Raw genomic sequence first — 22,308 nt, 5'->3', positions numbered from 1 at the left:
CTTCAGGAGGTACTTACTTCTTTCTACAAGGTAAACAGGGAATCCAGAAGTTGACAAGTGGCTGAGCCACACTGACAGCTCTCGGAGGGAGGGCATCCAGTTCCATCCCCTCTTTCCAGCTTCTTTTACTTTTCTCCCACATTTTTCTGTATTGCATCTGGAGCTTATCTGATTGTTCTCAAGGTCAGGCAACTAAACTCAGTAACATTGCAAAAACATACACTTTTGGGTAAAACAGTTTCTGCTGTTTTATTCTGCTGTTCTGCAGTCAAATGAGTTCCAAGGATGGCACAAGGTAAGTAGTGAGATCACACACGAGCACAGAGTTATGGAAGGACAGGGAGGTAACAGAGAAGGCCTTTTTGTCAGTATTAAACTTTTAATTTAACCCAAAGCATCTCCTGAAGCCACAGTTTCATGACATAACCACCTCAGTTAAATACCCTAAGTTAGATGATGAGAACAGTGCCACTGCCCTTATGTACACTTATGTACAGAGAAGAGGGACTATGAGGAGTCTTGCACACTTTTCAAAAAGGTAGCTTCAGATTCTCATGTCTTTTGTACCTACGTTAACCAATTCATCCCCCAAACGTTTGAGGAAAGTAACATTTGTAATGTCTTCAATTTCCAACCTCTCCTTTCCTATTTTGCTCCACAGCACTGCTGTTTTATGATAGTATCCAAAGTACTATATGCTTTGAAGAGGAAGGCAGCATTAGATTTGCTTACCTGCGGTTTTTATTGCAAATCTCATTATGCCTGTTGGGTTTCATTTTTACCCTTAAAGATTTACATTATGCAAATCAATCAGAATCTCAGTTTTCAAATTTTTATTTCTCACTCATGTTCACCATATACTCTCTATATACTCTGTATATGTAAGTCAGTAAGGCTTTGTATAGTATTCAGACTAAATTTAGCCTAATTTCATTCTTAATTATTTCTCTTTCTACTATCCTGGCTGCTTGCACCTACTAAATTAAGTCTGAGCAAAAGGTGAAACAAGGCTTCTACTGCCTGTAGGTAGATGTACAAACAAGCCACTACAGGGTGAGCTAGGGTGTGAACACACAGCACATCACATGTTCTACAGAAACTGTCTGCAACCTGTTCTTTCTTTAGTTTATTATGTGCTATTACTACACAAAAGGTGACTTTATGATAGTTTGTTAGCCAATATACACTTTACAACTTTTAAGCATCTTTAGATAATAAATGGATTTTTTTTAACTTCACTTTGTAAATATATGAATATTTCATTTATTTTAATCTTTTGTTAAAATTGCCAAATCCTCATCTCAAAAATTGAATCTTTTCAAGGAAAAGGAGTTATCTTCCACGTTGCTTTTGACTGTCAACATATTCCTACTGGTATGGTAGTCAAAACTAGTCCTTGACAAAGGGCACACATGCGCATGGCAATAGACTACAGGTGATAGAACTGTAGTAGATATCAAAAAAAAACATCAGGCAAAGTAAATACATCCTAGGAATATTCTTCCAAAACAACAAAAACAAAAGAAAACAAAACTTGGAACTAGTTTTCTGTTTAAAAACATTTTTACATTCTGGTTCCTCTGAAAACCTAAACATTGAACACATACTTAGTTTTAAGCTTTGGAATGGTCATATGAAAGCCAATAAGAGTAAATAGTGCATGCAACAGTTATGCAGGAACAAACTCATTGCACAATTAGGGATTTTCCTTGCTTTTGTAACATACATATAGTTGGTAGGCTACATATGTATTTTATAGACTTACAACTTTGCTAAGAAGAATTTATTTATCCAGTGAAAAAACATGGCTCTGCATATGCACACTCTGTATATAGAGCAGTGTATGTGTACACATACAGATGTGTACATACAAACACAAACTTATTGATTGTTACTGTTATTTATTGTTACTTACTGGTTCTTTGTGCTACCTATTGTGTTCCTTGTGAGCAAAGGGTAAAATGACAATTAATTAACCCATTAAATCTTTGCTAAATATTTATCATCTTCCCTGTATTCTAGTGAATACATGAATAATGCAGGTTATAAAAGAACTAAGAGCCAGAGGCAATGAGATAGGTGTGTTACATAAAACTCAAAGCTGAGGGCTGTGTGTCATCTGCAGTATCCACCCAGTTCAACATACTGAGCAACAGGGTGAAAAATGGAGAGCTATGAAGGCATGAATAATACGTCAGCTAAATTAGCTTCCCACCATTTACTTATTTTTTTTCTAAATGTAATGATTCATACTAGGAAATTCAACTTGGAGACAATGCTTACAATCCTGAAGAAAGCTGTCTGTGATAAATACCTGAGACTAAGGTAATACCTAAGACAAATACCTTGTAATCTAAGCTGAGAAGGAAATCCATTATAGACAGATGTATAAAGAGATGCAGCCTTCGTGTTCTCTGGCTTTTCTGAAGTGTAAATTGCCCCAAATTAAACTAATCTACAAAAAAATCTGACCTGTACTACAGAGATTATTAGGTCTAAACAGAAAATACATACCTAACTTGAAATAGAATTTCAGAGGTTTGATACTAAAACAACACATCACCTTACAGCATACCAGAAAATATGATTTCAGAAAGTAACAGTCAGGAATGATACAAAAAAGGTCATTGATATATTCTTAACTTTAAAAAACAAAGCTTGTATTTTTACTGAAAATCATTAGGCTTTAAAGTGCTTTTCTAATTTGTTACGTCTGAGTCTACAGTATTTGGAGAAAAGAACAAAAACCATCCCTTTTGTTCTACAGGCTTCTAAGACATCTTCATTTAGCCTCTGGTTTCATTTCTAAAAGGAGGGATTATACATGATGGACGTAAACATCTATTTATGTATAATCTTCTCTGTAAATGCAAGAAGTAATAACCTAGGATTCCACCCTATGCTCTGAGACATAATGAAATCAAATGTCTAAAGAGTAGCCGTTCACTCTGAAGAGTTCTTTTTAGTTGCTGTTTGAGATTGCTTCGTGACTATGTATTCCTTGCTATTGTTAAAACTTCATTAGAGACTTTTGCAATCAAAAGTTAAAATTTTTGCATTAATTAGGAATCATAATTTTAGATGTGGAAAACTTTGTCTGTAAGGGCAATTTTTTATAGACTTAATATATACTTTATATACTTTTTTCATCCTAACTATACCCTGAGAAAATTTTAATTTTCAATTTTTAATGTATCATTTTAATGTAACTTTTGCCATTATTATTTTTCCCTTATTCTTGATCCAGCAAGCCGCATACAGAACCTTATTAAGTTTAATTCCATGTTAGCTTAAGCAGTCTACCTTCTTGACATAGCAACTCCATAAAAAGCCAGCAGTCAATTAACAGTAAAAGTTTTGAAATATTTTGCCTACCTGTGCTGTTGATACTTTTGCTTGACCTATACTTAACACATGGTAATATATTATTACGCTTTTCTAACTCTTACCCTGCTACTTCTGTAGCCTTAGGTACCTCCACTTACCTTCCATTTTCCTATCTTTAAAGTGGGAGTAATAATAGCACAGACTAGTATCACAAATAGCACAGCTTCTGTCAGTTGTATGGACGATTTTTGCCTGCATTCAGGTCATCAAGGCAGCACCTCTTCTTACTTTTGGCTTGTGTTTTGAGGCATGATGAAATTTCTACAGAAACATCCTACATTAAATACAGAACAGAACTCTTTGTCCAGAATCATCAGGAAATCATCTTTTAAAACTGGTCATAAAATTATAGCATCTTAAAACTCCTGCCACACCAGTTGTTTCTATGACCACCTGCAGCCCTGGTTTCCATAGGCCAGTTATAAATTGAGTAGAGAGGTATTTCTTTACTTTCACTGCCTTTTTTATTATGATATCCCCCTATTTTCTTTTTGATTGAATGGATTGTCCTGAGTTCTAATTCTTACAGCTGTAAAGATGGAAATTTTCCATTTCCCAAGCCTCTTTTTATACAGGTTAAAATCCTTCTTCCTTATAGGAAAAAATATTATGGTTGTAAGGGATTATTTGGTATCATGTAAGCATTAATTACACATCCTGAGTTAGTGTTTAAACCACATATTTTAGAGAGAGATAATTAACTGTTTGAAGCAGTTACGGTATTATAGAAAAGAGATAAATCTTTAGGTTTTCCTGTCATTGAATTCTTTAGTAATTACTACTCCTTTAACAGATCTCTTTGAAGAACTCAGTAAACTATAATGTTAATCAAAATATGGGAAGTTGCTACTTAAGAGGCTAATCTTTTATCTTCTGATTCAGACAAATCAAAGTGGTTTCCCCCCCCGCCTTTTTTTTTTGTGGCCCACTTTACAAGAAAATGATGAACTCAGGCATGTTTCTACACCACAGTTGGAGCCTATAGCCAGGGATCAGAGACACCATTGTACTTATCCTCAACCAAGAATGATGGTGAGCTATTTTGCATGTGGAAAAGGGGAGAAGTTAAAAGAAAAAGTAGTAGTTTGGGCTAAAGCAGCAAAGGTGAAAAGTAAGCCTATTTTTACATTTAGCCTACAAGTATGGAAATTCACTTACCCAACTTAAACCTTTGCATAAAAAGCAATTGAGGATAAACAAGTATTAATCAATGAATAATTTGAATTATTCTGTGTTTGTTCTTTGGTGTTTTAACTATTGCTGAGAATCAATCAGGAGTGCACTTACAGCCCTTAATGACCTTAATTAGCCCAACCTGAGAGCTCAAGCCCACAGGCCCAGAGGTCCATATAAACTCAGGCTTGGTCATTAATTCTTAGAGCTTGAGCTCTAACTTGGGACTTGTTGGGTTGCTTGTTTCCAGGTTTGTTTGTGCTTGGCTATGTAACTTGTTGATCTGGGCTCTGACTTGGGGCCTGACTACCTTGGCCCTGACTAATCACTACAGTCCTGCTGCATGATTGTTGGGCTGTATTTGACCCTGGTTACTCTTGGTAGACCCCACCCTGAACGTTATGTGCAAGCTGACTTTCCAGCTTGGCCCTTGGACTGACCCTGTTTATGTAACAGTGAACTACAGGAGCATTGAGTGAATCTACAGAGACAGAAAATCTCGATTTTATATCTTACTTTGGCTTTCACGGTACAGGTGAATTAAGTTGCCTAATATAAAATGGTAGTAATGCTATTTCTTTAGTGTAATGTACAGTGCAAGTCTTGGGCTGATCTAAATATTTAAGGAAAGACATGGGTAGAACCCTTCAATTTATGACTTCTTCTTCCTCAAAGTGCTTAGAAGTTCTTTAGCAAAACCTGTTTCTTCTGATTCTGATCCTTTTAAGAGAAGGATCAGTCAATTAGTGCAACGCTATTCAATGTGACAAGTGTAAGAGGATTAAGCTGAGCCTTGTTCATAGAGACTCTAAAAGCATTACATACAGAAACTAAACATTGCAACAAAGAAAAAAAGGAATTTGGAACCAAATCTTTGTTTTCCACTTCATTCTTAGTGCTTCTTCTTTCTTCTTAAAGGTGAAATTTTTGTGGTTTTCTTATTGCGGGTATGTTCAAGACTGCAAAAACTGTTCCTACATTTATCACAATGAACTCAAGGCCTTCTGAAACTTCTTGGGAACATCTCAAAATAACAAAAAACACTAGAAGTCAATACACTCACTTGGGATGAAATGTGGGCTACGCAAGTTCAAGTGTCAGCATCTAGCTCAACATGCTTAATAATGGTTTTGTTGAAAATAAGTTGTTTTCAACATTGTTTTTTCAAAATAGCATTTTTTGAGGAAATTGTATTCTGTCAAAAATTCTCAGGCAACTTAACTTGTTCAATGCTTAAAATAAATAAATGTGGGCTTGGGTTCCTGAAAGAGTAAGAGAAGAAACAACTCGATCACTCAGAAATGAATGGGACTTGGATGCTTAATATACTGTTGTGCTTTCTGTGAGCCTTTCTGCCTCAAAGACTTGAGTTGCAAAATATGGTTCATAACTGAAACAATGGGCAAAGTACCTAACTAGTTCTTTCAGTGACTTTATGAGTATTGAAATTAGGCCCAACTTTCAAAACGAGAGCCACATGGTGGCAGGAGAGAACAAGGGATGTAAGAAGATTACTGTGAAAAATGCTTCCTTCAGTTTTAACTACGTAATACTTCTCAGTTCTACAGCACCACTGAAGGTTCATGGCTATATTTTAAAATCAAATGGACATAAACGTAATTCATTAGTTACAATGTTTTAAAAATGGCCACAGCTTTGAAGTTTCCAATATTACTCACTGAACTCAATAGGGAATTCTACAGTGAATGTTAATATTGCAATAACAGCTTAAGTTATGTAGTATAGTTAGGATATGAAACCTGCAAGATGTTTGTAGATTGTCTGTATTGCATCCCCTTATCATAACACGAGGTGTCTAAGACTAGAAGTGATTTTCTGATAGCTCTTTTCCTATTGCTACTCTTCTGGTGGCATACCTAGTGTGCTACTGAGTGATATGACTGGCCAGAAATGGTAGTTCAAATTCATAATTCTCTGAAAGAAATATTTAGCCCTTCAATTTTTCGTGTAATGTGTTACATTGTGAACATGTCTGCTATTCAAATAAATAAAAATCTAGAACTTTCACTTTAAGTTCTACTAAGAACAGTCCAAACTACTAATCCTCTGGTTTAAGACCATCTAGGCATGTTACTTCATGGACATCCATAATTACAATACATTAATGTTTCTGGATATTTCAATGAAGTTAACACAATTATCTAGCTAATTGCCAATGGTAACAGTGATGTATTTAGTTGTAAGCTTTGTTAGTATTTACATAACTGCAGCCCAAACTGGGGTGTGACCAGTCACTTTTCCAATCAAGATGCAGTTCAGGCAGCTGACTTCCATTAAATTAAGAGTATTGTAAATTTTGCAGTTCTGGAAGAGTATAATCTTACTAACTCTTACAGAGTTGTGACTGTTTAATCTATACTGGAAGACCTTATAGTATCCTTTGCATTAATTCTATCACTTAAATCACTTAAACTTTGCATATTCCATAAAAATAACTTTCTTTTAGTCTGAATCTTTAATTTATTTTAACCTAAATGAATAGAGTTAAAAATATTGAATTCTTACTAAAAACCACCAGCATGACTTTTAAAATAACTGATTTAAGGCAAAAAAAGACATGAAGTAATCAAACAGGATATGGAGTTTATTATCTCTAAACCTATCAGTACAAGAATTCTTAGTACTTTTCTTAGCAATAGTGTTGTAAAGTTTCTGAAATCTTAGAGGCCATCATTGCAGCCCTGGTCACACCCAAATCTTCATGCTAACAGGAGCAGCATAAGCTACTCATTCCCTCAGAAGACACGGTTATGACTTCAAACTGTATTTTATTGGGATATTTTTCTTTAACCTATTAACAAACAGTGGAGCTCAAACAGGAATTTTCTGATAATGCACAATTTTAGTGATTAATTGAACTGACAAACATTTACGAAAACCTGAAACTGCCTTACAATGTTTATTTCAATTCCTTCTCTATTCTTGCTGTGCACTCTTGAACTTCTCAATTTCATTCTAAGACCACATGCTTCTTTATAATCCAAATTGACTTATTTCTCTTGTTCTCCCACTCCAATCAATTATAAACCTTCACTTATTCTTCCCCCCTTCCTCATACATGCAGGAAAAGGAGTCCTACAAGAGCTGTAGGATATAAAGCCAGAGAAAAACTTCACCACTGTTAATATTCTCTAATTCTGTATCTTCTAAAGTATTTACTATTGATCAGACAGTTTCCTGAATGTGAGAACATTTGCACACCTATGTAGTCTCCATGCCATCCGTTAGCTTCCAGGTTCCTTAATTCCTTTCACTCCAGACCTGCATACAATTCCTTCTCTTTTAGTCCTGTTAATAGTAATCCTAATAGAGATCCATAACTGCACTCTCATCTGTCTTTCAGATGTCTCTTAATTTTTGCTCTACTTCTTTCTTTCCAGTCAGTGTTTTGCCGATTTCATTAAAGAAACAATTTTGCTTCTTTAGTACAATGCAGTTGCCTGATTTCTACCTGAATACAAGGATCTTTGATTTCTTGTGTCACCTCTTAAATTGAGTTGCCTCTGAATATCCACAAAGCTCCACTGTTTTAATGCAGGCCTCTATAACTATTTTACCATAATGCTTAGAAAAAACCTTTTGATGTCAGCAGGCAATAAAAGTAAGACCTGTTAGACTGATATTTTCCTTTGTTATTTTTTTACCCTTATTGTATATTGGCTATGCATGAATTAAAAATGCTTCACTGTCTCCTTCAATTCTGCTAATACATAATGAATTCCCTTTATGCAGCACAATCCTACTGCAGTATAAGTAATAAATTCCTGCTGCATGCCCATGGAATGTTTACACCAAGTTTCAGGCTGGGTAAGACTTTCAAGTTAGAGATTAATGTTAAAAGATTGTTAATTTTGACAAACAAATGAGAAACTCAAAGCATCTGGAATCTTTTTGTGCCTCAGCACACAATGTTCTGAGCAGCCTTGCATTGATTCCACATAATGTTCCCTGTACCTCAGGGTAATTTGAGGTGATTTGACTCAGGTGACTGAAGTGGCCCTCTCTTAGCACAGCCTTCCCGCTTGCTGTGTCATGAGAAATAGCTGGACGCTGAAACCACAGAGACAGACTTCATAAACACAGAATTGGAAAGTAAGAAAACAATGAGGAACTTGAGATGAAACCTCATTTTTCACAGATGGAACCAGAACTGTCTGAGTATTGCAAGATTTTACCAGTACTCTAGCTATACTTGGAGACTACTCCAAGTCACTGCTTTGAACTATCTTAAGCAATCAAGGAAAGCATTTTCTATCAAGTTTCCAATATAATCTTCAGCATTGATATGTAGTGTAGTTGACAGGAGTCATGAGGTATCACTATCATAAGATGCAGTGTTTCAGACCAAATCTATGCCAGGTCTTAGGTTTGGCTGGGATTCAGTGTTTTAGGAGACAAGAATATCCAATGTCTGCTGACTGAATGGGCCTGTTGGAATCCCTGTAGTTCTGTGATAGCACATGTTAGCATAGATGGAGTGATAAATGTTGCTGCATTGACAGGCCAGTTGTGTATCTGTTAAAGAAAGAAGCAGTCAGCCAGGTCATCACCTTATACATCTACATCGACTCATGTATCTAGTTACAGCATTCTATTTAGAACTGTCTTACCTAATCATCTCCCTAGAATGCATTTACTGATCTGGAGATATTACTTGTTCCCTTTTTAAGATTTACAGACGTTGTGGAGGATGCAACTTGAGCAATAAAGTTCACTTGTGTGAGTGACAAGTAAAAAAAAATGAACAAACAAACAAACAAAACAACCACCCTAACCCATTATTCCATACCCGTTGATTAAAAAAACAAGCCCACAGCAGTAGATAGTGCTGTGATCTTGTAGTTTGTCCTGGGTAAGGCATAGTTGGCATAAGGCATTTAATATGCAGTGAATGCTCCTGGAAGGCTTATTTAAGAGAAAATGGCACCTAAAGAAATGACTTCATTCATGAGACAGACGATGCACACACACAAATGACTAAAGGGTTTAGCCTGTTTCCTAAGACAGATGATAGCTAGATGTAGGACAGACTGACAGAAAATTCCAGTCAAGTAGCTTGTACTGAAGCTTGTCTGGGCCTTTTCCCATCTCTAAGTTGCAAAATGCTTGGTTTCTCATGGCCTAGGACTCTAGCTCAGTTACATTATTTGTGTGCTTATTACCTATCTATCTGTTCAGTGCTATTATGGAATAATGAGTGACTGTTATTTCAAGAACATATTCGGAAATACAGCTTTCCTTTTTTATACAGTAGTTAACTAAAGTTATTGTTTTTATTGTGAGATACTGTTACTTTGCTATATTTAATATGCTAACAGCAATTAAGGAGTCATTATTAGGGTGAAAAAGTAGTGAGTGGGTGGGGTATAGTGCTAAGGGATTTCATCTGCTTCTTACTCTGCTGTAAACAAGGTCTTGCTAAGGTTTTCTTTCCTTTTACCTCAGTGAAGGAGCCCTATTGATGAGAAGTCCTCTGTGGTGTGGACTTTCCTTCTACTGAGAAGAAGAAAAGACTTTCATAACAGGCAGGAATAACAAATGCTTATGCAAAATTTCAAGAAATATTCTAATATTAGCAGGTAAGGATTTTTACTTCCCTGTCTTTATTCCAGTTTACAAACTGAAGTAATACAGCTCAAATATCCTTGGTTGTTATGTAACCAGTTCTTGAAAATGAAGTTCTAGTTAGTCTCTTGTATTTTCTTTGTAAATATGAGTTACAATAGCTATCAGCAACTGTTCAAAACACAATGTACAGGATATTACAATAATAATATAGTAAGTCTTAGTAATCAGTAGTTATATTCATCTTATTACAAATCATTGATTTAAAAATAAGCAAAAGTAAGTATAAAAATGTCAAGCATGATTGAAATTAAAAAAAAAGCACACACACAAAAACAATAAAGCTTCAAAAGCAAACACTTGGTGCCATGCAGTTTTTTCACAGGGAGTTTGCATGCATTCACAAAACTAAAACAAGTTCCTTGCAAGCCCTAAGTTTTTTGTTTCTTAAAAGCGAAATACGCTATTCTAGAAGAGAAGATAAAATAATGCTTTTATGTGCAAGATGAAATTCTTAAGATATTAGGCACTTTGTACTGCTCCCATAACTTTCTCACAGGTTACAAAAATATCAAGGATCTCTACTTCCCTTCCCCTGGGATCTGATCCAATTCATCCATAATTTAATAGACATCTTGGGAGCTTAACTAAATCAGACTTTTTGAGGATACTCACAGTATGTATATTTGATATATCAGTAGTTGCCACTAACATATGCAATATATTTGAAATCAAATATAGCATGAGGTCTCTATTTGTCATAAACCACAGAATTCTTGTACCTTTTTCTGAAAAGGCATGTCACACTTCATATTTTACTTAAGATCCATTAGCATAAGATACTTCAGTAAATGAGTTTGTGTAAACAATTCTTGCTATTCTCAAATCTAAACAAAGTCCTGAATAAAAATAGTTTTGTTTTCCATCTACACAAAAGTTTTTATGTGCTGTAAATATCCTTAAAATCCATTCATATCCATATCAAGAATCTAAGCATGCTCATTTAGAACTTTGGATTATATTTATGGATTTTTTGAGCATTTCAAATCTTCTTCCAGACAAACTTTTTAAGTTTTATATTTCCAAATCTTGTTTTCCACATAAATGCCTTTTCTAGAAATCACAAATAATTGTAATGGAAAATAAAAATTATGTCTTCCTTATACTTTAAGCTTCTAGCCATCTTGCTTCGCAGCACCGGTGAAACTGATTTTGTGATGTGGATACCAGGTTAGGAACCAAACAAGGTTGTCACTGCCAATTCTTTTGTAATACACACAACCTGAATTGTCTCTAGCATCCCCTGGACTACCTGGAAAACAAAACTGACTACTAGGTGGAAGGACTACTGAATGAATACCCCAGAAACCCATTGCTCACGAAGTCTATGCTCTTTGTTAGAGATCCTCTGTGCCTGCTATAATAGTTTCTTGCTTGGTTACAGAAGAAATCTTTTTCTTGTCTTCCTCTGTTACAGTCTGACTCAACTGTTCAAACAGCTTTGAAATCTTGGCAAATCTCAGGTGATTCTGGAATTTTCGTGCAGCAAAAGCATAAAGTAGAGGGTTAATACAGCTACTGATAAATACAAGTGCTCCGGAGATGTACTCTCCTTTGTCTATAATTTTTTCCAGTGCTGAATATGTTTCATTAGAGTCTTCTATCTGAACTGAAATAATATCTAGGATGTTAAAGAGATGATGTGGGAACCAGCATAAAATGAATGCCACCACTATGCTGGTAATGAGCCGTTCTGATCGCTGCTTTGATTGGTAAGTCATTTGTCTTATTCTTTTTGCAACACACACATAGCAAGTGCATATAATTAAAAAAGGAACTGCAAAACCTGCAAGAGTCTCCAGCAAAAGATATGACACTTTCTGTCCAGTAGTAGAGTAGTTGCGACATGTGCACTGTAGTCCACCGTTGATTTCATCGGTCTCTTGGAATGGAATAATAGTAACGCCAAAAGCAATGGACAGGAACCAAATGAGGAACATGATTACAAAAATATTTTCTTTTGTTTTGTACCTCTGCATTGTGAAAGGGTAAAACACAGCCATTAGTCTCTCCAAGCTCAGTGCTGTAATTAGAAATATACTAACATACATGCTGCAGTAAATCATGAAGACCAGTATTTTGCAGAACACGATTCCAAAAACCCATGAGTCAGCAAAGGAGTAAATCCAGATTGGCAAAGTGATCAGTATGAGGATATCTGCAATGGCCAGGTTCAAGATCAGCAGGACTGAAGGAGATACTTGCTTCATTTTTGTACAAACAGTCCAGATGACAATGCAATTTCCAGGGGTCCCAATAATAAATGACAAGCTCAGTATCATGCAGACTACCAACTTCACAGCATTCCATGTCAAGTCGGTGCTGACTTCCTCAGCTTCACTCATTCCAGAAATTTTTCAGTTCTTTTCAGGTGCTAATATCCTTGGCGCTTTGCACTCTGAAAGTTTTGATTCTGAAACTGTCAGCAAACAACTTGAGAGAAACTTCCCTAACTGATATTCTGTAGACTTGTATGGCATGTGACCTCACATCCTGATGTTCACAAACGTCTGACCGCATGTGTTCCTCCTGTTGTTTAGGAAAACAGTATGTCTTTTTGCATGCAGAGCACAAATAAAAATAGTGTTGTCCCTGACTTTGTTCTTAATTATATATGCATCACAGCAGATTTTAGAGCGTGGAGGTGGTCTTTCAAAAGTCTCCCTATTTTAAGAAGCCTGCTACTTGGTTAAAGCTACTGGTCTAACCAATAGCTATGAGGAGGAAAAAAATTGTCCTTTTGCTACTTTACTTTTGTTTCTGTGAATATGTCAACATTCTGTTTTAAGACAAAAAGACTGAAGGGTGGCAGATAAACCAAAAATGTGCATTAAATGTTTGACATGAAATAGCATTCTAGAGCATGAAACATTATTATACTCTCTACCTTCATGTAATCATTTTTCTTTTAATTCAGCAGAAAACAGTTGATCTTGATCATGCTTTAGAAGTACGCTGACATAGAGGAAATCAGCTTTTGTAGTGAGATTGTACCAGTACAATGAAGTGGGATGGAGTTGTAATTCTAATCATAGAATCATTAAGGTTGGAAAAGACCTTCAGGATCATCTGGTCCAACCATCACCCTACTACCAATGTCACTCAGTGCTCTGGGAAAATGCAGTTCTTTAGCTAAACAACCACCATCAGAATAGTCTGGGTGTAATGTTAGGAGGAAATGGTCTGTGTCTAAGAAAATATATGATTAGGTTGTCCTACTGTGCCAGCAATGGGCTATGACTTTATCTCCTAGGAAACTTGGTAGTTAGTACAGTATTCAAATCCTGTGTGAATCAAAAGTTCTTAAAATAAATAAATAAATAAATAAATCTTTGTCTGGCCGCAGATTATGGAAGTTCTGTCTTACTCGAGTGTCAGAACATCTTATTTTTAAGTCTGGTTCCAAATAATTAAAGGAGGAACCAAAACAGCAGCACCAACAAAAATGGGCAAGAGTCACAGAAGTGAAACTAGAAGAGTATTTTATGTAAAATAAGCACAGAAAAAATGAATTATGCATAGCACAATCTATTAAATTTTAAATTTTGATACAGATTATTTCATTAAATGTTGAGGTAGATTTTTACAAACCTGGCAAATGTAGTGCATAACATTAAGAAGTATCTTCCAAAATGGGAAAAGTATTGCAACACCTCGTCCCAACCCCAAATCGGCTTAGCCGTTTTTGATCTCGTAAGAGTATAATGAGATCAACTGCAAATTCAGAATAACTCCACTGAAGTCAAGAATATTTTTTTCAAAATGCTCTTTGTGTAATTGATATTTTAATTTGGGTTTCATCATATGATTCCAGTTCCTTTTATTTTTTACTGCATTTAGTACCAATTGGGTAGGGGAAAACCCAAATCAATTGTGTATATTCTAAAGGGAATTTCTGAAAATCCACTAATAAAAGGAAGTGGTGGGCAATGTCTCTTCTTCTAATGAAATCACCTTCGTACACATGCTTTGCCCAGAAGTAACTTTGGGAGGGCTTTTTATTTACTTATTACCAGTGGTATATCCAGACTGAAATACATTGCAGATACTTAAAAAAAAAAATCAAGGAGAGATGCTCAGTACCTCTGTAAGATTTTCTTCTTCAAAACTTTATTTTTGGTGGCAAAAAGCAATTGTCTATAAAAATAGATTGGTATCAGAATTGGTATAGTTCTAATCCAGTGACATATGGATCTGGGTGTACTTTGAAGCACCTGTCCTTATATTTTTCAGAAACATATTTCCCCCACTTCAGTTGAAGCTTGCTTGCCAGATGGTCTCTGCCTCAGGCTGTATCTTTCATTTAAACAAGAAACCAGATGAATCTCAGCATTGCAGGAATAGCCTGGGATTTCTCTTTCCAAACAGATCCCAGACAGGTGTTGAAATGCTGAGATTGCCTGAGTAACATTCTGAAGACAGGCTTTTAGATTTAATAATAAAGGTACTGGAGATAACATTAGCTAAGGACTGTGTTTTTGAAGCGCTCTATGTGGTTGTTGGGTCACTACAAAAAGTTCAGACTCATTTTAGGACGTCTTTAATGATCTCTAAAAGTGACTGCTATTTGTTGAATTTACCCTAGTAGGACACAAACTTTATGGGAAATTTAACACGTATTTCCATTAGCAATGTAGTATGTTCAATAACATGCTGAACACAACAGTGATTAAACAAGTCAGTATCTCAGTCATTCTAGTGACCAAGTGTGGTAGAGTTTTTAATGTATAAACATGCTGCTGGACTTCTGCCCTCATAAACACTGGTCTAATTGGATTAACAGTAGTGAAGTTAGGCTGCATTTCTGTGTTCAAAAGATAAAAGTCTAAATATGTAAGTTTTGTGTACATGCATATTATATATGCTTTCCATATGTAATGCAATAGTGCAGTCACGAACATGAGAAACTTTCTGTTAAGTGTGTTACCCTTAGATTGGCATATAATTTCTGAAAACATTCAAAAATTGAGAAAGTCTGTGCTATTGCTAAGAAACATTCTGAATTTAATTTGTTGTGGTTTAAGTACAAGGGAGGTGTTTCATTTGCCCACGTTATGTTTCTTCACACACATGAGCTTCCCTCTGGTGGATAGTCTGTAGTTTGCAGCACCACTGGGCATTTTTAGACAGCTAATGTGTTTGAGCTGCTATGCTGAAACGATAATTGATACTTCCAGCTTTTGCATACTTATACTAAGAATCAGAATTTCACTCCAAGGTGCTGAGTCTTTGGGTTAACATCCTCTGCTCTATGCACATCCACTCTTCCATGCATTAAGAGCATGTCTGTAACAATTTACAGAATAGCTGATGCATGGGAAATACGTATTATGCATAACTTGTATGAAGAACAGTCCCAAAAATGCTTTTAAAATTCTTTCCAACTGTTGTCTTCAGAAAGATCCACTGGATGTTTGGCTATAAAGCAATTGCTGGTGAAAGAATAGCAAGTATCATGTTTCTACTGAGAGGCTGGAAACCAATGTCAGCAACCTTGTTTGCCTGATGATTCTGAAGGAAGTTCCTAGTCTAAACCCTTTTGTTCTTCAGCCACTGAAAGAAGATAGCATTTGCAGGATAGATACAGCTGTCCTACAACAAATGCAGTTCAATGGTGTTATAAATGACAGTGTAAAAGTCACATGACACCTTGATCAGAAAATTACGGGCTACTCCATTCTCTAAGCTAGGGTAAATTGATGTGGTTTGCCAGTGTAAAGTTGATCTACATGTTGCTTTCCTGATTACAGGAGGGTCTCCTATATAAATGGGATCCTATCGTGCGCAGCATGTTTCCACTCTGTAATTACTATAAAGGAAAGCGTAATGCAGGAAAAGACACTTATTAAACATTTCTAAGCTCTTGCAAACAGCGTTTGCAATAGCAGTCCATGATGCAGCAAGTACAAATGAGAACACTCTCAGTGCTTCTTCATCACCAGGCAAAATACCTTAATGAAGAGCTACCCAAAGTTACTTGATTTTATTTTTCTCTATCTAAATGTACTGTAATTTCTACCTTGTTTGGGGTTTCATGTAAATGTTGTATTACTGTAGCATTCGTGTCTCTGAAATTCAGCAATGCAATTAAAGTCCTCAGATCATCTTAGTTGATTGAAAAAATGCCGTATTTTGTGCCGTACGTGTGCTGCAGCAACAGACGGTAGCTGTTGTTCTGCATGCAGGCTAGGTATATATTATTTCCTACAGTATACTCTTTTGTAAAGGGATCTGTCCATGTAGTTACGTATTTTCAACAGAGGGTGGCATTGAAGAACCATTTATTGTTTCATTGCCTAATACTGCAGATGCGGAGGGTGTAGCCAGTGTCTGTAAACAGGACAGACAATGTACAAGTTCAAGCCTGAGACCTGTAAAACTGACTCTGGCATGAAAAGGTTAGATGATTGCAACTTAAATTTCAATACTGTAGATAACATTTTCTAGATAAGCTTCCTAGTTGTTTCTATCTTGCAGATGTTTTTTCTATATATTCTTAAAATTCTAGCTCTTAGTGCTGTTTTGAACTACATGACCATTTCCAATTGTGTAATATGTAACTAACACAAGGTCAGCCCTGCCATGAAAATAACTTGGCATCTTATTTAATTTTCTATGTCTCTGAAGCAACAAACTTGGAAAGTTTAGCAATGATTCAAACAATACCGTCTTTAGTGTAATTTACATTAGCGTGTTCCTTGTCTTTTTGAAAAGCAGTCCAAACTGTTCTCTCGTGTTGTGAAACAACCCTGCTCAGCAGATCTGAACAGCTTAAGAGCTTTAACTCCTTTAATACATTAAGCGTTGAGCCATTACCATGAGCCATTTTGTGATACAAAGCCCTGGTTTTGTGGCCTTTTGTCAGGAATCTGGTCAACTGTGCTGAAAGTATAAAGACTGTACTCATTTTATGAGAAACACAATAATTTTCTCCTGCCCTGTAGCAGCTGCCATAGGTGTGTTAGACACTTGTAGAGCAATACGTAAGCCCTAAGTCACTTAGTAATTAACATACCTGGCATGTTGTTCTGCATGGCCAGAGAGAAGCTAGCGCATTGTACTGTGCTACTGTTCAGAATGATCTTGTCCAAGCATTCTTATTCTGAAATAAAAAGCAGCAAGGATTGATTCTGAGATGCTACACACAGCTACAGTTACAGCTATTTACTGAGCTTACACATCATATATTGAATGGAAAACATGTAAAATATGCCATGTTTAGGCACTGGCAACTTGCTATCATTCTGCAATGTTATCTATTGCCCCTATAGGACTTTCATTTAATATTAGAAATGTCTGTGAATAATGATGGCTTTTCCAGTGTTTTCACTGGCAGAAAATGCTGGCGTGCTGGCACTTACAATAAAACTATTCACTTAGAGTTATGATCAGTAGAACAGAGGGGATTTTCTTGGTTAAAAATCTAATTATTCATAGATTTTAATAGAATGTAAGGCTATATTAGACTCCAAAGTCATCTGACCTCATATTTGACTTGAGCCTAATAACATGATCTGGATTTAGGCATGCGTATTATGTTCTAGTGTTGAGTTAGATCAAAAAGTCCTTTTAGCCCAGTGCTTTGTCTCGGACAGCAGCAAAAAGGAGGTATGCAGGGAAGCCTCTAAGAACAAGCCAAATTTGACTATACTTGTCCCACACTCTCTTGCTTTTAGCTGATTAGAGCTGAGAAATTTCCTGAACCAGATATGGTTTTTATGCATTTAAAAGCTTTGTGGTCAACTCCTCTGTAGACTTGCAAAGTCTATGCTTGAACTGGTCAACTCCTCTGTAGACTTGCAAAGTCTATGCTTGAACTCGTGTACTTTTAGCATCAACAATATACAGCAGCAAGAAGTTCTGCAGCTTTTATACACTGTGTGAAGAATAACCTGCTTTTATTTGCTAGTCTCCTGTTAGCTTCATCTGGTTTCCCACATCTGTATGTCAGAAGAAACAACCAATAGCTGATCCCATTCATCCTCTCTATAACCCTTATTTGATTGAACCCCCAAATCTACCATTTCTTACTTCCAGACTGAAGCGTTCTTTCATACACAATAAAGCCCTATATAGAAATCATTCCATACTTTTCATTGTCTCTGTTGCTTTCCTCCCTTAATCCAGGTGTTTTATATTCCCTTTGAAACAGGTGAACAGACTAGTTCTGAAATGTAAGAGTTTAGCAGACTGAACTGCAGTGTGTAGAAGGAGAATGAGAGAAACCAAGCTATGCAGGGGTCCCAGATCCCTCTTCTCAACCCTGTTGATTTCACCATTACTGTGTAAAAAGGAATCTAGTTTGGTTGTCTATACTTAAACTGTCAACATTTTTTTTCTTTTTCTTTCCTTTTTTTTTTTTTTAATTTGCATGTAGTTTAGTTCATGGGAATCTCAGACATGATCACTGTCTTTTTGTTTTTCCCCTCAGTGCCAGTCTGTACTCCAGCATTTAGAAGACTTCATTCCAAAGGTCACTGTCATTCTTTCTTCAATTACTCCAGATGCTCCATGGTCATAGAGGTCCTGGTGCGATACAATTACCTTGTCATCTGTAAACCATTGACTGTCCTCTGTCTAGTAGATCTTTGTACCTTGCTTTGCTGTGTGTCCTAGTCTGTACTTAAACCAGTAAAGGTCAAGTATTGTTTAAATATGCCATTATTCTGCACTGCATGAAAGATGCTTTTAATTTTGTATGCTAGTTTTCTTGTCAGCTTTGTGTTTTGAGTCATGCCTATGTAGGATTCATTTAGTCCTCAATGGTATTGAATAGTACCTCTTTAAAATCTGCTTTTTTTTCCCCCCACAGCAACTTACATGTGACTACTTTTATCATGATTGCTGTTTTCCTGTCTTTTGAGTTGCTACGTACTTACCACATTGTGTGGTATCTGACCACATCATTGCTCAAACTATTGCTACAGCTCTGCTGCATTGGTTCCCCTCTGTATTAGCTGGATGTACTTCATACTGGTATAGCGAAATATCCCCATACAGAGTTCTGGTCCTTGGCACGTTTTGAGATCTGTTACTGAGTGAACAACAGAGCACGTTATAGGGAAACCACGGCTACAGCTCTTGCTAGACTCAAAGCTCTGGCTCAGGGGAGTTGTTCTCCATCAGCTCCCATTTGCAATTTAAATTGCAGATCACAGATCCAGTCAGAAACATCCAAGTTCTAGTCCTCAGATTCAAGTTTTGAACAATGTTAGGCTGAATTCCTAGTTTAGCAGATTGGCTAGGCTATCGCTGATAATATGTAATCCTATATTCTACACAAGTTTACACAGACATCAAGAAATTGACTCTCCAAAGAAAATAAAAACAGAATTTAAACAAACATTTGAACAGAACTAAAATTTTGAAAATTGATAATCCGTGTTATCTGAGAACAGTCATCTTCTGTGAGCACAGAAGAAAAGAATCAGTACTGTTTAGCAGCTTGCCATAATGAGGAAATATCTAAGACAGGAAGATAGAAGCTTTGAGAGAATTGTTTTCCCCAGCTAATCAAGGCATCTTTGCAGCCTGCAAACACAGCAAAGCTTTTTTCACAAGCTATGCTAGGATGAGGCTCAAGTAGAAGAGTTCACATTCCCTCATAATGCTATATATTTTAACAGGAAATCATGAGGCCAACTTATCTGCCACATGAAAGCTCAGATATTTTTTGCTTTCAGTAGAAAAATTGTTTTTATGTCACATGATAGCAGTATTCATTTTCTACCACTTCTTCAGCTTGTAATTTGAATTCTCTGGTTTCTTCGCTTTCAGCTGCTAAACATTGATAGCCAAATAACTTCCACCATACCATGAAGAAACTCTTCGGAGTGTTTGTTATTCTAGTAACATATTTAAAACCTAGCATGGTAGCAACATTTAAAGCATCTCAAGCTGTTTATAGCATATTCGTTAAAACGTTGTCCTAGCACATCTATTTTCTCAAAGTCCTATGACAAGGCAGTCTTTGGCAAGCTTCTCCTTTCTTTTTAACATGTCCACAAATGGCTCTAAAATATCATTTGAAGCTTAAAACATGACAGGTTAGTTCACTGACCCCTGCTCAAAATGCACTTCATTCACTGTTAAACCCCCCTAAAAGGGGGATTAAATGTAATGGTGGAATTTTATTAAAATAGTCTGCTGTTGAAGTCATTTGAAGTTTCAGACGCTGAACAGCCCTGTAAAACTCAAGCTTGAAATTGGAATCGTGCATTATTGGCTATAATCTTTCCTACATTGAGGGGATTGGTGGGAAGAGAGGATGTTAATCTGAGGATGGACCAGCATTGTGATGTGAAGTATCAGCACTTTGGCTTCCAAGGTTTATGCATATAGAGCATTCCATGATAGAAGTTTAACCTATGTTTGTGTTTGATGCTAACCCCTGTGACCAAAAATCTTGAGATGCGAAGTTTTCATGGGACAGGAGACTGTAAGATTGGGTCATTTTTTATTCTTCAATCATTGATCTTGACCATTTGATTAAGAGAACTATCAAGATAACTGTCCTGATCTAATTTTGATGCTACTTATGGTCTGAGCAGAAGGATTAGAATAACCTTCCCCAGTCCCTCCAACCTTAATTTTCCTATGATTTTATTTTTTGCAATGACACAGACAAAGCCTGTCACACAATGCTACTCACAATGCTGCTGATTAAACCAGTTTCCCATGATTAATCATTCCCAATTGCCTCTGTCCCTCCGTCCAGAAGGGAACTATGTTCTTACAAGAATCACCAGGCAATACTTTTTAACTTAGCATGCCCAAGGGATGGGAGAGTAAGTGTCTGTGCATAATTTAGATGCATTTGTAGGTCGTTTGTTTATCTCCTGGGAACGTGGCATCAGCCAAACATAACAGGCATTTATTTTTACAGGCACTGATAGTCCAAACTCAGATCTGAACAGCTCATTTTGTTATTCCTGTTAGTTTTGTTTGTTTTAATATTACTTAAACAACCTTGGTAAAATTTGGATCTTTTTTATTTGGTTCCTAACTGTAGTCAGTTTTCCTACTCATATCTTATTTTAATGTGATAATCTGGATTTAAAGAATAGGAAATAAGTAGGTAGTCTATACACCATGCATCTCATATCTAGAACTGTTTTATAGATGCATCTTTTAGTGGTAGTATGTGTCTTTCAGACCCAAATAGCTGTAATATAAAATGAAGAGGAAAAGAGATCTTTAAAACAGCTCTTAAAATCTGTTACAAAATACCCTCTTCAGTACATTTTTAAAATACCCACTAAAGAGGAACTCTCAAACTGTTTCCTAGAGGAAAAATTGAAGTCTCAACAAATGTGATCAGTCAGATGTTTTTCCATCCTTCACTGGTTGTACAATTTATCACTGAAAATGAGTAAATGAAACCTTAATGAGATCAGATAAAAACCAGCATGTCCCTCAGTAAGTTACTAAATGACTAATGGACACCAGTTTCAATTCTTCTGGATACGCTCGTGTTCCAGAAGTGGATTCACTTCTGTCAGGAGTCAGTTGGATGTAATAGCAGCAGTGTTTTTCCTTCTTAGAAGTAACTTTAAGCTAGCAAATTTCCTAAGCCCTGTATTTCTTAGCAACTTCCATGACTCCCAGACGAACTGGGACACTAAACAACGTGTGACACTGGATGAGATTGCTTATTAAATAGAAGAACAATGGTCCCCAAGCCTTTTCATTATGTGTGCACTAGAATCCTGAAATGCTCCTGTTTGACTCATGCCATGTGACAAACAAGATTTCTTTTGTTTTCTTTGGCAGGTACATCACTATGCCCTAGCCATTCTTACAGTCTTTAAAGAGATGCTAGCCTTAAAATAGCAGCATGCTGAACTTCTGCTTTGTCTTTCTCCAAATCCTCCCTTCATCTGAAAAGTATCTTGCCTGCAGATCAAAACTGCCTTGTTAAACTTTTTAGCTTTTTACCTCAGAGCACAAAGAGTTTCTCTGCACAGCAAAAAATGTCAGGCTCTATCATTCATGCAACATGTGCTGGGAAGTTGCCGAAACTTATGAGATCTTGTGCAAGACATAAGCTGTCCCTGAGGGTTCAACCTACTCAGTTTTCATCACAACATAGATCATATTTAA

At 36.3% G+C, this 22,308-nt stretch overlaps 1 protein-coding gene across 1 annotated transcript; it reads right to left on the bottom strand.

Moving 5' to 3' along the window:
* Positions 1-11,543: 11,543 nt before the first annotated feature.
* LOC118246482 (C3a anaphylatoxin chemotactic receptor-like) lies at positions 11,544-12,576 on the bottom strand. Its single transcript, XM_035543619.2, has one exon. The coding sequence runs from the start codon at positions 12,549-12,551 to the stop codon at positions 11,544-11,546; it is 1,008 nt and encodes a 335-aa protein (XP_035399512.1). The 5' UTR covers positions 12,552-12,576.
* Between the last annotated feature and the right edge of the window lie 9,732 nt (positions 12,577-22,308).

This window comes from Cygnus atratus, chromosome 12, assembly GCF_013377495.2.
Source record: "Cygnus atratus isolate AKBS03 ecotype Queensland, Australia chromosome 12, CAtr_DNAZoo_HiC_assembly, whole genome shotgun sequence".
Lineage (NCBI taxonomy): Eukaryota > Metazoa > Chordata > Aves > Anseriformes > Anatidae > Cygnus > Cygnus atratus.
This window is presented reverse-complemented; position numbering and strand designations above follow the sequence as displayed.

What these genes read in the sequence shown, in the direction of transcription:
- LOC118246482 (XM_035543619.2), bottom strand. Translation starts at nt 12,551, where the DNA reads ATGAGTGAAGCTGAGGAAGTCAGCACCGACTTGACATGGAATGCTGTG.